Source organism: Mastigoproctus giganteus, chromosome 10 (genome assembly GCF_048544385.1).
Source record: "Mastigoproctus giganteus isolate SK-2022 chromosome 10, ASM4854438v1, whole genome shotgun sequence".
Taxonomy (NCBI): domain Eukaryota; kingdom Metazoa; phylum Arthropoda; class Arachnida; order Uropygi; family Thelyphonidae; genus Mastigoproctus; species Mastigoproctus giganteus.
The window spans coordinates 176,908,570-176,924,486 of NC_143584.1; the positions used below are offsets into that span (position 1 = coordinate 176,908,570).

The 15,917-nt window shown below is 37.7% G+C and overlaps 1 protein-coding gene across 1 annotated transcript in view; it reads right to left on the reverse strand.

The window, feature by feature from the left end:
- LOC150079555 (putative sodium-dependent multivitamin transporter) overlaps window positions 1-12,760 on the reverse strand; it is a 78,993-nt gene extending 66,233 nt beyond the window's left edge. The window contains exons 1-11 of the mRNA XM_090383108.1: window positions 12,416-12,760; window positions 10,861-10,926; window positions 9,566-9,685; window positions 9,320-9,474; window positions 9,012-9,152; window positions 8,720-8,849; window positions 8,427-8,631; window positions 7,955-8,109; window positions 6,514-6,734; window positions 6,227-6,324; window positions 5,960-6,051 (exon numbers count right to left, since the gene is read on the reverse strand). Coding sequence (XP_090239234.1) covers window positions 5,960-6,051; window positions 6,227-6,324; window positions 6,514-6,734; window positions 7,955-8,109; window positions 8,427-8,631; window positions 8,720-8,849; window positions 9,012-9,152; window positions 9,320-9,474; window positions 9,566-9,685; window positions 10,861-10,926; window positions 12,416-12,760 — 1,728 coding nt within the window. The remainder of the gene's footprint in view (window positions 1-5,959; window positions 6,052-6,226; window positions 6,325-6,513; window positions 6,735-7,954; window positions 8,110-8,426; window positions 8,632-8,719; window positions 8,850-9,011; window positions 9,153-9,319; window positions 9,475-9,565; window positions 9,686-10,860; window positions 10,927-12,415) is intronic.
- Between the last annotated feature and the right edge of the window lie 3,157 nt (window positions 12,761-15,917).

The following is a 15,917-nucleotide window of genomic DNA, read 5'->3' on the forward strand; positions in this document are numbered from 1 at the left end:
ATTTAAGCTTTCAAAGAAAGATCTTGATTAAAATGGCATTATTTTAGAACATTTAAAAAAAATCAGCTTATTTATGTAATTTTATAATTGGAAGAACGCCTTCACTCGGAAATATTAATTTTAAAATTAAAGAGCAGCGCTTATTCAATTAGGACCAAGAGGCATCAATGTGTTTTTTTTTTAATTTAAATGTATTCTGTGATCATCTGCCTGTTTTTTATGGATGAAAATCCAGAGTTTCCAGGATGGACATTTTTAGCCAGACACCGACTATCACGGCCTTATAAAAGTTCCATCAGTATTGACCTTTATGAACTGTGTACAGCCTCAAAGTCTTATAGTTTCCTTGGCGCTTAACAAACTTGGGAAAAAAATTTATTCTTCTCAGTTGGGTGCTTCAAAGGATCGTTACGCTTAGTATATAGTTACGTTTATCCATTGAGCTTATCCCAAGGATAAATTTCAAGTTTAAAATTACACCTATTCCGAGGTGTCCCTCTTACATAAATAAATTCCCTAAACGTGCAGCTGCAGTAGAATTTAGATTTAAGAAGACGTATCAGGAGTTCTTAAATCTACATCCATAAATATGTTACTTCATTTCACATTAAACACTTTCACGGACTCAAAATTGTCTTCAGAACTTCATCTCCTATCTGACACGTATGAATGGAAGAACCTCCCTTGATGGACATCAGCAAGTTTCCATCGAATCGGGGGAAAAAAAAAAAGGCGGACTTCAATATTTCCGAGGCTACACCGAGCGTGGTAATATTTTACTGCAGACCTGTAGTGTCGGAAAAAAGTCTGTATAGCGATCGGAAGGAGAATAAATGGGTCAAGAAGCTGCCATCGATCATTTAAACGAGATTTTAGAAGCTCAGCTGTACGAACACAATAACCGTTTTAACAATGGAAATACCGCGTGGCTAATCTAACTGAAGAACGTGACGAATGTCGCACGCGACCCCTGTACATCGTCTGAGATATAGCTGTGGCGCGTGCTATTGACCAGCCGATAACGTGATATGACTACTGTGTCCGGTCTTGACATATTTTGTATGCCTTGCTCACGGCAGACAGATGTTTTGGGGATATTTCCTTTGTTATCGACATGGCAGGAATTTTTCTTTGCTAGCCTCAGAGCCACCACGCAATTGAGGATGGGAAGAATGGCAATTTACGCTCTCTATCTTTCCCTCTCCAGTGATTAATTAGTAATGTTTAATTTTCATACTGTCATCAGACATAATTGTTGCTATTAACTACTACCGTTAATAGTGTGCTCATTAATGATTAAATAAACAACCGGAAGAACCCCCCTCCTCACTTCCGGTTTATATATCCAGCCTTGAGTTACTTCCTGTATATGATTTTGGAATTTTAAAAGTTACTTCCCATTTATGACTGAAAGTTCTGAATTACTTCCGGTTCATGACTGCAAACCTCTGAATTACTTCCGTTTTATGATTTCGGTGTTCTAAATTCTACTTCCTCGAATTAATTAGTGAAAGTAACTGTTAGAGCTATTTCCTAGATCTTTCGATAAACAATTAACAACAGTCATATTCAAAATATTGTTTTTTAGTGAAACTGATAATTTTTGCCTGCAGAATTAACGGGACAGCTCATAGGTGCTTATTGATCAGTGGGTAAAAATCTAAAATTATTTTCTACTCTCCTAAATGTAGTCAAACTTTCACTGCAATGGTTTCTAAAGTGATTTTAGAAACTCTTTTTTCTTAAAGAAATCGGATTCGAGAAGCTGTCAGGTGCTCTGCCACTGCAAGAGTTTCTAAAGTGAATTTCTTATGGTTTTCTTATAGAAATCGGGTTCTAGAACCTGTCAGGTGCCCTGCCACCATTTCTGCAACAACCTGAATTTTATTTAAAGAATGGAATAGTACCAGACAAGCGCCGATGATTTGTTAGTTTATATAAAAGTGAGCATCAAAAGTATTTATGTTATTATTATGCCTCTGTGGATGATCAACTGTTAAAAAGGGATTTCTTTGTCAACGGTTTTATCCATGTTTTACAATAATTATATAATTATCATAATGAATAGGAGAACATTTTATACACATAATTCGATTCCCATCGACAATTTGGCTGAACAACTGATATATAGATGAATTAGAGAGGAACCTCAAAGGAATGGCTTCCAGGAATAAACCCATGGAAAAAAATCTTTAAAAATATCCATAATGATGTAAATGAAGTAGAGTTTATTTTGCAAAATATTCTTTAGCAAAAGTGCAAAAATATGTTTAAAATCAGAAACTTTTGGGAGTTGGAAACTTTTGATTGATGGAGTCGAGTCTACCAGGGCAGCTGTTTTCTCTAACCATTCATCAGATGGGTTCAAAAACTGCATTTGTCATTTTTGTTCCGTATACCGAACGTTGTTCACTCCGAACTTCCTACATCAAATATATACATCTTGGGGATGGTGTACCCATGGAGGAAAGTATGGAAAAAAATCGGTTACAATTGCACTGCAGTTTTGAAACCGATGTAAGGAAAAAAAGGGGGGATAGCATGTGTCATTTATACCCTAAAGTAGATGAGACAAGCTCGATATTACTACTATTGAAATGTCTGGTGCTGTCTTATATCAGAAATGTGTTTCGATGGGTTTTGGATAACACATTTCTAGGATCGACTGCAGCGAATTTTTTAAGAAATCTATTTAATGGCTCTAACATTGAACGTTGAATGTGTGTTATAAGAAAAGCAAGGGATTATTATAATATATACTTCATTATTAAGGGGGGTGTGCCCTGATTAATGTGAACTATTCTTTTTTGTGAGGGAGCCTTACCCTCCTCACCCCTTTGCTATAAGAACACTTTTGCAAAGATATCCAGATGTTAGTTTAAATAAAAGATTTTGTTTTATATCGCAGATTTGGTGCTGCTTTATGACGCCTTTAATCCCTAGAGAAATCACTTTGAGTAACCTTAAACGACTCTTTTGAGATAATGTTCCACCATGGACACACGGTCTTCTATCCTGAATGACACATTCATTTATTGTATGCATCGCGCATGGCCATCCGAAGTTTTATAGGTTGTTGACAGATGGCGATACCAAGTACAGAATAAAGAATGCCACTCCTAAATTCAACACGTTTTTTTATTAAAATATTAATTATCATTTCTTATAAACTAAGGCGAATAAATTCCGAATGCATTTAAGGTTTTGTAATAGTTTAAATTGCAATATGGGAATTTCCCATTACTGATACACTTAAATCATTCCAGACATCCAAAGGGTTCTTGAAACAGTTGTGAGCCAATAAGAAGCAAGTGATTTCCTGGAGCAGGGGTTAAATGTAGCAGAAATATAAACTTCCCACCAAGAGGCAGTGGAGCGAAATAAAGACGCCAATCAACGCAAGAATTCTAGAGGCAAAAGTGCGATTTTCTAAGAAAATAGCATCCCGCACAGAGACCTCATCACCCGGAAAAAAAAAGTCTATTGATTTTACCAGGTGCTTCTTAAATAAAGGAAAAGGCGCAGTTCAATTTAATTCTACTGCTTCAGAAAATTGCATTGCATATTAATGAAGCAGAGACGTCATAAACTGAAACAAAGAGATGAAATGAAAGTATCAGAACTATATTTGATTCGCTTTCTACAGTTGTCTTTTCATTGTAAGATTTTCGATTTTTTTTTCCCTTTCTAAATGAAATCAAAGATGGAAGAGAATTATAATATCTGTAAAGCATCAAATCCCTTATTTTCAATGGATATTTGTTCTCATATTCATTTATCGATGTTTTTATGTAGCTTTGGAATTACAATTTCCATTTGTAATCGCAAAATTCTTTCTATATATTATAACTGAAACATTTGCAAATTCTAACTCCAGTGGATATAAGGAGGAATTCTTTTTGTATTAAAGAAATCATCGAAAGGCATTACGTATATTATTTTTAGTACTCTTCGTTATTTATGATGCAAATGTTCGCTCTAGTTCTGATTTATAATTTGAAAAGAAAACTCAGAACACCCTACCCATTTACTTATTCAATTTTTCCCGGCTGTGTCGGCAAACCGATTTTCCGATGGTGGCTCGAAGTCCAATTTGGAATTTAGAAAATATAATGAGCTAGATTGCGCAATATTTTTCAATGAGGTAGTGACCTCGTTCGAAATGTAAAATTCTATCAGATGACCCTTAAAAAAATAATTGCTTACAACAATAACTTGTTTTCAGTATTTTAAACTTTTTTGTAACAGCCTGGTTATTTGTTTAAATTTCTCATACCAGATGGCGCCACTACACGGCCCAATAATGTATTCCCCAACTTTATTTTATTGGAGTTAGGGCTTTTCTTGACACCTGAAGATCTCGCTGTTTCTCACCTTATTCCCCCCAATTTACGAGATTATTATGCATGGGTTTTAATAGAATACATCATAAAATTTTTAATTTGAAGTGTTCAATTACTTCTATTTGTAATAAAGTTTATATCTTGATTGGAATAAAAGAATCTGCATTCCATCATCTTAACAAAAACAATTAAATGCATTTTTATTCTTTTGAGACATCCTTACATGACATGAATTTCATCACAGACTGCGGAGGTTCAATGAATTGCACGCATGAAGAAATAGTCGGTAATTACTTTAAGGAAATGATCTTCATTTTATGCCATCCATTTCTTTGAGAGCCTGGAAGTAAAAATATGCATTATAGTTATCTGTACTTTGTATACAATAGAAGAAACAAGACTACATGAACCAGATAATTTGCATCAAATTTATTTAATTGATATTTAAGAGAATATGTAACAAAGCCACTCGTGAAGTAAGACAGGCTCAAGCTGATGACCAGAAAGCACTGGAAAAGAGAGTTAAGATGAGGGACAGGAATTCTTGTATGTGAATAAAAAAAATAAGAGAGTACATCAAATGGGCCTCATGGAAGACTGCTGTAAAAACTAGAAGAGGGTGAATTATTGGTAAGATCCTAGGATGGACCGCAGACTGGCAATAAATAGGAGTCATAGAGCTATCACAAGTGGCCAGTCAGATTATTGGTGGAACACTGAAACATGTGAGTCCCTCAGAGACCAGTATTTTTTCCCCTCCTATTTCAAATTTCAAAAAGACTTGAATCGGTTGTATACATGGTCTGAAAGAGGAAAAGGTTTTAGTTTATTGATTCTAATTGTAGGGTTGGGGCACAGAAATTCTGGAGTCACGTATGATCTCCGGTGGGGACACGAGCTAAAAGTGGTTCAAGACGCAAAAAACTTAGATGTTGTGATTCAATCTGATTTGAAATTTTCCATCCAGCTTAGAAGGCATATGGTGTCTTGTCCGCAATTTAGAGGACCTTTTCTGGTAAGGAGAAGGTGGTCATTATTCTTTTGTACACAGCAATGGTCAGACCTCATTAGGAATATTGCATTCAGATCTGGATGGTACACCTGAAAGAAGAGAACTTCTGAAGAGGAGTTAAGAAAGAGCAACCAGATTACTGACGATTGAAAAGCGATGCAAAGATGAAGCGTGGCTTAGAATGAGTTCTGCAAAATTTGAACAGGAGAGATCTAGGGGAAGATTTCATTGAGCTGTATAAGGTTCCGAAGGGATTGAGTTAAAACGAATGAAGTTTGTTTTCATCATAGGTGAGATGCGAACTAGGGACTCAGGAAATAACAGAAGACTGAATCTCATGAAATCCACTAACAGAAGTACAGCAGGTTGTCAAACAGTGAAAGAAGTTGCCTCCCAAGGTGGGAGAGGCAGAGAGTCTGGTTGCGTTGGAAACGGAATTGTCTCAATTGACAATTTAGTCCAACTGTTCACATTATCACATCACATTAAATACTAGATAACTTATTTAACTTATAATTTAATTAATTAAACGCGGATACAGCTACCATTAATTTCATTAAGATTATGAACAGATTTACTTGCTTGTGTAAATATCAATACATACCTGATCCTGCGTAAATTTTCTTTCTTTCTCAGTTGAAAACCATTTTCTGACTGCCGGACTCAATAGCTCGGGTTCGACCCTTTTATTTGGTCCTAAAATTGCAAATTAAGTTTAATTACTAAATCAATAATGAATCTTTAGTACTAAAATAACTTATGAGAAATTAAGAATCAAATTAAAGGAATAAATATAAAGAATATGTACATTATATGAAAATAATACAGTTTAATTGAACAAAAAGAATACCCGAGAAAACTGTAATCTTACCAGTTATAAGGCTTGCTATGTATCCAACGATTACTGTCACTAACCACCCATAAGGATACAGCCACATATATGACGCCCTGTATAAAGGGAAGACGTAGCTACAAGAAAAATTAAATGGAGTTTATATTTATTTTTCCAAACATCAAGAGCTTTAGAATAAAACGCGATATTTTATGACTGACAATGCACACTAAAATCTTTAAAATGAAATGAGATGCTAAATCTTTTCGAAAGATAAAGCTCTCTTTGTTTAAGAATTATTTATATCTTTGTTATATAATACTTACTCTGTGTTTTCTTGGTCTGAAGGCTGTCTGTTGAAGTCGTATGTGAACGGTCCTTCTGTTCCTGAACTGTTAAAGAAATTCTCTGTGTATGAGTTGTTGGTGGCATTTGAGCACTGGTCTGTGGATAAGGGAAGAAGAGATGAACTCTTTTTAACTGAGTTGACTCCAAATCCAAACCACGCTGCCATCAGAACTCCAACGATTATTCCAATGACAGCTCCCTGTAAATATTTATGGAGTAAATAACGCGCATACCAATAGAATTACAAAACCTTTAAAATTCTCTTCGAAACTTTTATTTACTGCTTAACAAAATGTAGTCAACCACTGTTGTTGCATACTGTAAACAAATAAAGTCATAAATATTTATGAATTCTTAATTTCCTTTTCAATTAACCACTGTTTAGCAATGGTCACTTGCATAACTTTAAATATAATTGATTCAAAATTATTATCCATCGGCATCCATCCATCCAGCAGTACTGTATTTATATTCTTTGAAGAGATTTCCAGTTCTATGCGGAGAATCTAACTCTATCGATGATTAATTTTGTTAAAATTTTCCAGAAAGCAAAGCAGGTCAGGTCCCGGTCTCAGGCGAGGATAGCTTGGTTTTTTCTCCCAGAAACTGGGGTTTCTCGTCCAACAAAGAGCAAATCGATCACGGAACATACGAAATTTACAGATTATATATACGGCGCAATTTCACCAAGTTGCTAATGCCTCAAAAACCCTCCATCTATCAACCTGTCTACCAGGTGGGGTCCAGGAGAGAAATATGGTCGTCAAATCGATTCCTGCAGAAGGTGAAGGATGATTCTCATAAACAACCACCTCATAGCCAAACAGCTACCGTCTGCTGTGGATATTTGCTTTTGGCATTACTGATCCGTACTTTTATGAGAAAGCTAATGGTTCAACTGTGACAGTAGCTTTAGCCCTATATATAAATATCCTGCAAGAATTTGTAAGAATGTCTTCACCAAAAAGGAGTCAACCGACGAAATGTATGGTTTCAACTGGATGGTGCTGCGACACGTACCACAACAATTTCCATGGACACTTCAAAGGAAATGTTTCCAAATAACTCGTAACATAAATTGGCCACCACGATCACCACACATTTCTCTTTGCCGTTTCTTTTTAAGGCGTTTCTTAAAATCCAGTCTGTGGAAACCATCCAGGGACCATTGAGTAGTTGAAATAAAACATCCGTGATGAAATTTGAGAAATAAAGAGGCACTGAGTTTGCGAAGGTGGAATAACTCTACTTCTGTCGCCATTCCACTTCGTGGGCTGCTAGTTAAACCTTTAGTGACAGTCCCATTACTATGATACGTACAAGTTATCTAGTTTCATACCAATTGCAGTTTAAGTCATAATTTGTTAATGATATATCCACAGCTAATTCTAAACATTTATTATCTGAGAATAACCTTACCTTTCCACTGGTCCTTACAGTAAACATTCCCAATGTGAAAATCCCTACTATGGGACCACTCATGATGCCAAACATGATTAGAGACGCTTCGACAATCCCGCTGAATAGGGATACTACGAAAGACAAGCCGATACACAGACATCCATACAACATAGCTAATGGGAAAGTGGAGAAATAAATAAAAGAACTTTTATTAGCATGCGCAAACCAAACATCTAAACTTACAGATTAACAATCAATATTCAGTTAATTTTCCCATTTTGGGATTCTCATATTTGGGAGTTGAGTCCTCCCCAATTTGTTGATGATACAGAGACGTCTTCCCATCCACCGAAGAGAAGGCTACCACCCTCGAAATGGCCATATGGGAAGGGATGCTCAATAATTCATTGATAATTGAAATAAATGAGAATAATTGAAATAAAGGCATAACTTGGGAGATTCTGGGACCAACACAGAAAGGTACACTCACCGATTATTTTGGTCAAGAAAGAAGTGTGCTTAGAAACGAACTGGGATGAGCAATGAGGTCGAATGAAATCCTCTATGGTTACAGCAGTTAGAGAATTAACTGCAGACGACACGGTACTTAACCCAGCTCCAAATATCCCTGAAACGCATAAACCCGGGACTCCTGGAAATGCGGACAAAGTCACCATTATATAATAAGGAAAGAGCTGTAAGTAAAAATAAAAATGTCGGTTAAGAACTAAAGATTTCGCCTGTTAAAAATCTAAACTTAAGAACAACAATGTTTAGCATTACCTGGTCTGCAGATTGAACTTCTTCCACCTGAACAGGATCGCATCCCCGGAAATGGGCATAGACTACGAGTCCCACAAGACAGCAGGTTATATGGAAGACAGTTCCCATGAAGACTCCAATCCAAATTGCACTGGAAAAGAAAATTCAGCAAGCAGATGCAGAGAATACACTACTGGTATTTTAAAAATTACAATAATACTTTTTACAAAGACTCTTTCAGTACAGAAGAGTGGTAACTGGTGGAAGTTATATTTAGAACCTCCATACAAAAAAGAATCTAAGGCTAACTTACCGCTTTGCTTTAGGCAATGAATTGGCTGTGAGAATCCGTTGTACTTGTACTTGGCTGGTTCCATACGTACATAATCCTAGGGTAATTCCTGCAATTAATATGTTATAGGCATTGTACCTTAATGTGAGATCAGGATCGAATCTGAAAGTAAAAATAAACACAAGAGTAAACTGAGCTATTTGAGAATACTTATTTATGAAGAAACTAGCTTAACTCAATCTATTACGCCCATGTGTCTCTATTTTTAACAATGAAGAGGACATTGAAATAAATATTTATCGCAAGAGATTAATTCAACTACCATTTACCCTGGATATTGTAGACGATCTCCATCATAAGAAATATGGAATATTTTGTCTATTCCACCTAAATCTATTGATCCTTTTATGATGACAGCTACGTTCCCAATCAACATGAGTATAGCTTGGAATACATCGGCCCATATTACAGCTTTTATTCCACCCTACAAAGATATCAAACAGCAAATTAAACTATAAAGCGTCTTACATATTAGTCGTATATTTTAATTCTAAACAGAGAAAGGTGATACTTACGAGTGTGCAATAGAAGGTACACACCAGCCCTACTGTAACTATAGAAATCCAAGTTGGTATACCGGTTACTGCACTGAGAGCTAAAGCAGGGCCATACAGAACAACAGCCATGTATAGAATCTAGAAGATAAAAGAACGAATGCTTTTAAAACGGATAATCGTAGTTTGAATAGTAAAATATCTGGGCAGGAGCTCAACAAAACAGCAATTTCGATTATTTGGTTCATTTATTAATATACAAAGAGAAAGCCATAACAAAATAGAATCCGGAAGAGATTTTTTGTAAATTTAAAATGATTTATTTTTAGATCTTAAAGAACCATAAATATTCTCTGTTTAATTAAAAGGACCTTGAACTCAAGTCGAAGATGCTTTTCATTAAACATCTTATCTCGTTCTCAGCCACTTAGACCATAAAACTTCCTGTTGTCATTGAGGAGATTCAAACCCGAATCTTTTCTACCCGGTCTGGGGAGGCCAATGATTATATGCACTCTGCTACAAGCCAGGGCAAGATTTTCAATTTTTCCAAAGGGATTCGAGTATTAATGAAAGTAAGGATCTAACCTTTTGATGGGATAATCCAAACATTAAAGACACTTAGAAATGTAAAATTTCACAAGGATCTCTGCTTGGTCTCAGGGATTCTAAAGCTGTCCCTTTTAATCCATATTTTTCTTTTAAGGGAAGAAATGAATAAAGTCTTCCATCCACTATGATTTATAAGGCAGGAGTTGTTAAATTTCAACAATACCAAAGTTTTCAAGGAATTTGTTGAAATTTGCATCAAATATTTGGTCATTTGTCCCACCAATATACTTATAGTGGTCCTTTGGGTATGAGTTTGTCTTTTAACATCCTTACTATTTCAGGGCTTTCCTCTACTCGCATTGGGATGAATATCAGAACAGACCATTGCCATTCGACGTATCATTATTCTTCTTGAATTCATTGCTGGCAAACCAGTTGTCCCAGACATTAATAATTTCATCAACGTACCGAGTATAACAGAGAGCTCATAGATCAACAAAGAGCAGTAGTACAGCCCTATTACAATCAAATCAGCTATCTTGGTCCTGGAATCTCAGCAAACAGAATCGGGATTTTCAGATCAGCTGATTGTGGGGAGAAAGAATATAGATCAAAGGAAATCTTATCTTCTGTTACCAATGAAGAAAACCGACTATGATGGTCGCATATGTCTTTAAATCATCGAAATACAGTCAAGGATACCACATTACTTACAGAAACTCTTGCTTATATAACTATCTATTAAAATATTAGATGGAACTTACTATTTGTATGAGGAAAGCTGCCGAAGCCATAATTCTAGCTGGTGTTCCAAACCTTTTCTGTACATACTGAAATTAAAAAGAAAAGAAATGAAGCAACTTGAAGTCTGGTTCTCCTCTGATTAGCTGAAACCGTAACTAATTTCCTCCAGTTTTATATATTTATTATAAAAACAAGTTTATGATAAATGAAACAGATCCTACATTATACAGATTACTTTTAAACTTCGCCTTTTCTGTGTTACTTAAGTGTTTTAGCAAAATAGGGTTGCTATAAAGTTCCAGACCATTTTATGTGACGTAATAACGAGTGAACCATTCGGCGAATCACATCCCAAACAAGTTTCAAAAAAAGAAATATATTACCCCTTGCGTAGATTGTCTCCTATTAATATTGGCATATAGGGGAGAGCCTGGAGATTGCAATTAAAACAAAATATGTATATCTGCCTGATCCAGAACCCGTGTCTGTTTTTCACAAAAATCAGACACACTTCAACGCATTCGTGTCCGATTCTTAATGGTTTAACTGCAACCTTCCACTTGCAACTTGAAAGGACATTGTTGGACTGCACAGCTGTTGTGAATTAACCTTCTATAAAGATTCCTAAATGTATTACTGATTGATCTCCACTTGAGCCCAATAACTTTATCCATATCTTAGTTGCAATTGGAAAGAATTATGAATTCCTAATATATGCAAAGTTGAGACCCAAAATAAAACTCAAGAACATGACTCCAGAGAGTCTGGCTTAATCACTTGAAACTCCTTAACCTCTAAGAACCTCAGAGATTTTCTGAAGCTCTGTATTTCGCGTTTATCGCTCGCACTATCGATTTCAAGACAGCCGTCATCGTCAGCATATCACAAAGACACCCTTTAAGTACCAGTCATTATCTGAAATTTTCAGTTTTGCTTTGGAATTCCCCAAAAATAGTAGCATTTTGTTTTTATCAATAGCGCATTGTCCAATTTTAAACCAGTTAATATCTTGTATGATTTAAGTCTTCAAACACTTCAACTCGGCAGGATATTTGGTGTTTAAATTCAACGACTCTATTCATTGCGATCGAGTGGAAGATTCTTAATCGTTACACACTCACACGTTGATATTCATCGACAAATTTAGTTGCCTTTCAACGGTGTCCACTTGATCTTTAACCTATGTACCAGTTCCTGTGCAACTTAAAAGGACATTATCCCCGCTTTCAATCGGTGGCGTCCGCTTTTTTTCCTTCTATTGATCCCTTTTCTGATTAAATAATTACCCTGGATTCCTAACACAGCTTTCGTAGTATTATGGAGACTGTTTGGAGATCTTTGGAGTTTTCTCTATCACAGTGCGTCCATTAGACACATGATGTAGGAGCAGAGATGAAGATAAGGAAGCGTACTCAGCGTTGATAAGTACACCAAATGTTCAACTGCATTCAGGCCAAGTGAGAAATGACTCATTCGTTTATCTCAAATGTAATATAATCGTTCGAAGTACATTTATCAAAATTCTAATTAAATTCTTTAATTATTATAATAATTTGGCTACGAACCCGACCTTACCTCATTCACACTATAAATTTGCATGTCGAAGAATACTGGTATAAGGAAGTAAACAGAAATAGCCACCCCTATAGGGAAGCCAACATTGAGAAACACCAGATGGGTCCCATGAAGATACGTATCTGCTGGAACTCCCAAAGTAGAGCTAGCAGAAAGGAAGCTGGCCATCAGAGAGAAAGCTATTGGCAATACGGACATACTTTTCTCGGCCAATAAGAATTCTGCAGCTGTCTTCTGTCTGCCACCAGTAAACCTGAAATAAATTCCAATAGCCGCAGAGATTGCAAGCACCAAGCCAATGACGACATAATCTGCAGCGCCCAAAGTGAAGTATCTGTTAACCATGGTGATGAATTGATGAGAGCTGAATGTTCGCCTGAAAAAAAAAAAAAAAAATACAGTGATTTAAGCTAAAATTAGCATATTATTGGAGAAATTCATAATTTGGTACATAATATATGTAATAATGCTTTTATAAACATGAAAATTGCAAAATACAAAAAAATATTGAAGTGAGCATACACAGTATTAAAAAAAAAACGAATATAACCAGCCACGTTACTCTGCACTGACACTCTGGATGCTCCACTGATACTGTTGAGCATCCACAGTATCAGTGGAGAAATCAGAGAATATTTCTTTATTATAGATTATGAATTACAAAATTAGCATTTTCAAACACGTGGGAACTTTGCTTCAAAATTCCCACGTGGCAGGATGCAGAATTTTATGCTCGCGGAAACGGATATGTTTTTTTGGAAATTTTACCGTATTTTTGATTAATTAACGTATTAAATTGTGCTGTGGCTCGTGGGAGAATCGAAGGGGAGATTCTCCAACGCATCACAGCCTAAATAAATGTGCAACTTGTGAAATGTTTGCGGTACTCTCTGGAACAGGACATGATCTAGCCAAGGAGGATGTCTTTGTGTGTGTGTGTGTGTGTGTGTGTGTGTGTGTGTGTGTGTGTGTGTGTGTGTGTGTGTGTGTGTGTGTGTGTGCTAGGTGCAGAGAGTGTCAACAAATCGGGTACTAACTCAGCGTTCTGATGGGCGTTTATGAGAGTTTTAAGGGAAGAGCACGTGTCCTCGAGCAATTAAAATGGAGGGCCCATCAAACTCAGCGGCCCAACTCAAAGCTAGAGTTTATTCTTGTGCATCAGACAACACAGAGGCAATCTTTAAGGAAGAATGCGCTGGCCCCACAGGAACTCGTTATTGTCGGGAACTCCATTGTCAGGGAAAAGGCAAATATGTTGTACAAGAAGGATAAGTAGAATAGGACCAGGGTATGTTCTGCCGGGAATAAGAGTAGATGACGTTGTAGAGCAGATATTATCTTTTAAGGGCATAAAAAGTGATGTAGTTTTACACGTTGGCACTAATGACATTAAGAATAGGACATATGCAGATTTACTTAACAAGTACAGAGCACTGTTGAAAAAAAGTCGTGAATTAGGTTTGAATTTGAAAGTGTCTGCAGTTATACCGAGACACGATAGAAGGGAGTAGAGTGTAGTGTCAAACGGCACCAATGATTTCCCCCATCTCCGCGTGCGTGGGTGTGAAACAGAACATTGTGGGTGTTAAACAGAACACTGTCATTGCCAGAGTTTTAAAAGTGTTTGGATTTTGTACATGTGCAGTGTCGTGTACCGTTGTTCCTCTGGTCATTTAGCCGCTGGGCCCCTACTGGGACCCAACGTTGTTCGTACTCCGCCTCGTGGAGGCAGACCAAGTACACCACTATTATAGTTATTTACTCTGGCAGGTCCTGTCCCCTAATTTCCTAAGATTTCCGTGGCTAGGACCTAAAAAAAACCGTTATAGATAGGGGTTAATTATTTATCCGGATGTTATTACGTTTTTGGGGGTAGGGCTCAAGCAATTTAACAATGATTCGAACACTAGTTAGAGAGAGGGGTGGGGAAACTGAAGGCTGGGGGAAAAGACAGAGATAAGGAGTCCATAGACAAGATGACCCCCAAATCAGTGGAGCAGGCCCATGCCCCAGCAGAGGGAAAGAGGGACGGCGAGGGGTCCTCTCCTGGCCTCCTCCCCTCGCCACCGAGGAGAGGAGACCAGGAGTCATCTCCCCTCCTGCCCGGGGAGCGGAGGCAAAGGACCACGCAAGAGAGCGTGGCTAGGAAGGCCTAATGGCAGCATCTGAGCTATGCTGATGGTTGCTCACACCTGGGACGAATGAAGGAAGGAGTTGTATGGCACTGTTCCCGTGGAGATTTACGATTGAGAAGTTCGTTGCCTGGCAAAAAGGTCTTGGGAAAACTTGGAAAAGGCGCGCTAGTGTTGCTCGTGTTCCAGAAGATGGTTTTCTTGATCCTGCGGAAGGTAATGAATCTGTGTAATGAGAATGCGTCGGAGATCTTCGTAAAGCGGGCAGTGGTACAAAAGGTGGTCCCAGGTTTCCTGAGATCCACAGTTACACACACAGGGTTGTCTGTTATATGGAAATAAGTCAGTTTTGCACGAATGGAACCGTGCCCTGTGAGAAGGAAGGTGGTTTGTAGGCCTGGGGAGAAACATGTCGGGCCTTTGGGATAAACTGTTTGGATTTCTGGAAGAAATTTTCGGGTTATGCCCCCCCCCCCCCCTTTGTAGACTCCGGCCACCTAGTCTGCCAGACCTGCGTTAAATGGGTGATAAGTCTCTTTTCTTCTGCAATAATGTTGTTGAGTGGATCAGAGGTAGTCTAATATTGTGTATGATTTTCCTTTGTAGAGTTGATAGAGTAGACCTGTGTGGACAATTTCTAGGTATAAAGGTAGTACACCTGCTAGGACTTTTAGGGCATGGGTTGAGGCTGTGTGGCAAACTCGTGTTATTGTTAGGAGGATAGAGCCCTGGATGGTGTCTAGCTTTCGGTGATTGACGACGGTCTGCGTCTTTGCGAACCAGTATTTGTGGCAGAAGTGCTACTGCTGCTTGTAGAGAATACCGTCGACGGTTTCCTAACCGCAGACTATCGGATTCAAAAGTGTTTACACCAAACTGCGTGAGACACGCCACTGTAGAAACAAATTTTCGACATGGCTTCTCTATGGTGAGGTTTCAATGACAATCAGTCGATCGGGGCTGTTGTGTTACAAAATCGCCTTACAGGGCTCATTTCTGGGAACCGAACTTCCACTATTATTGGAGGATGTTCACTTGGCTACAACGACCGTTATGTACTTTCAGCATGATGGAGCTCCTGCACGTTATACCCGTCTCGTGATACAATATCTAAATTGAACTTTCCCTGAACGATGGATCGGTCGCGGTGGTCCCGTTCATTGGCCACCAAGGTCTCCAGACTTCACTCCGTTAAGAGTTTTGTTTGTGGGATGAAAAGCGCAGTATACAAAGAAAAGGTGAATACAAGAGACGAATTGCTCGCTCGCATTTTGGATACTCTGTCCTCATAAAGGGACGCCAAGACGAACTCAGAAGAACAACACGCCATTATCATAAGAGTTGCAAAGTGCATTGAGGTTGGTGGTGAG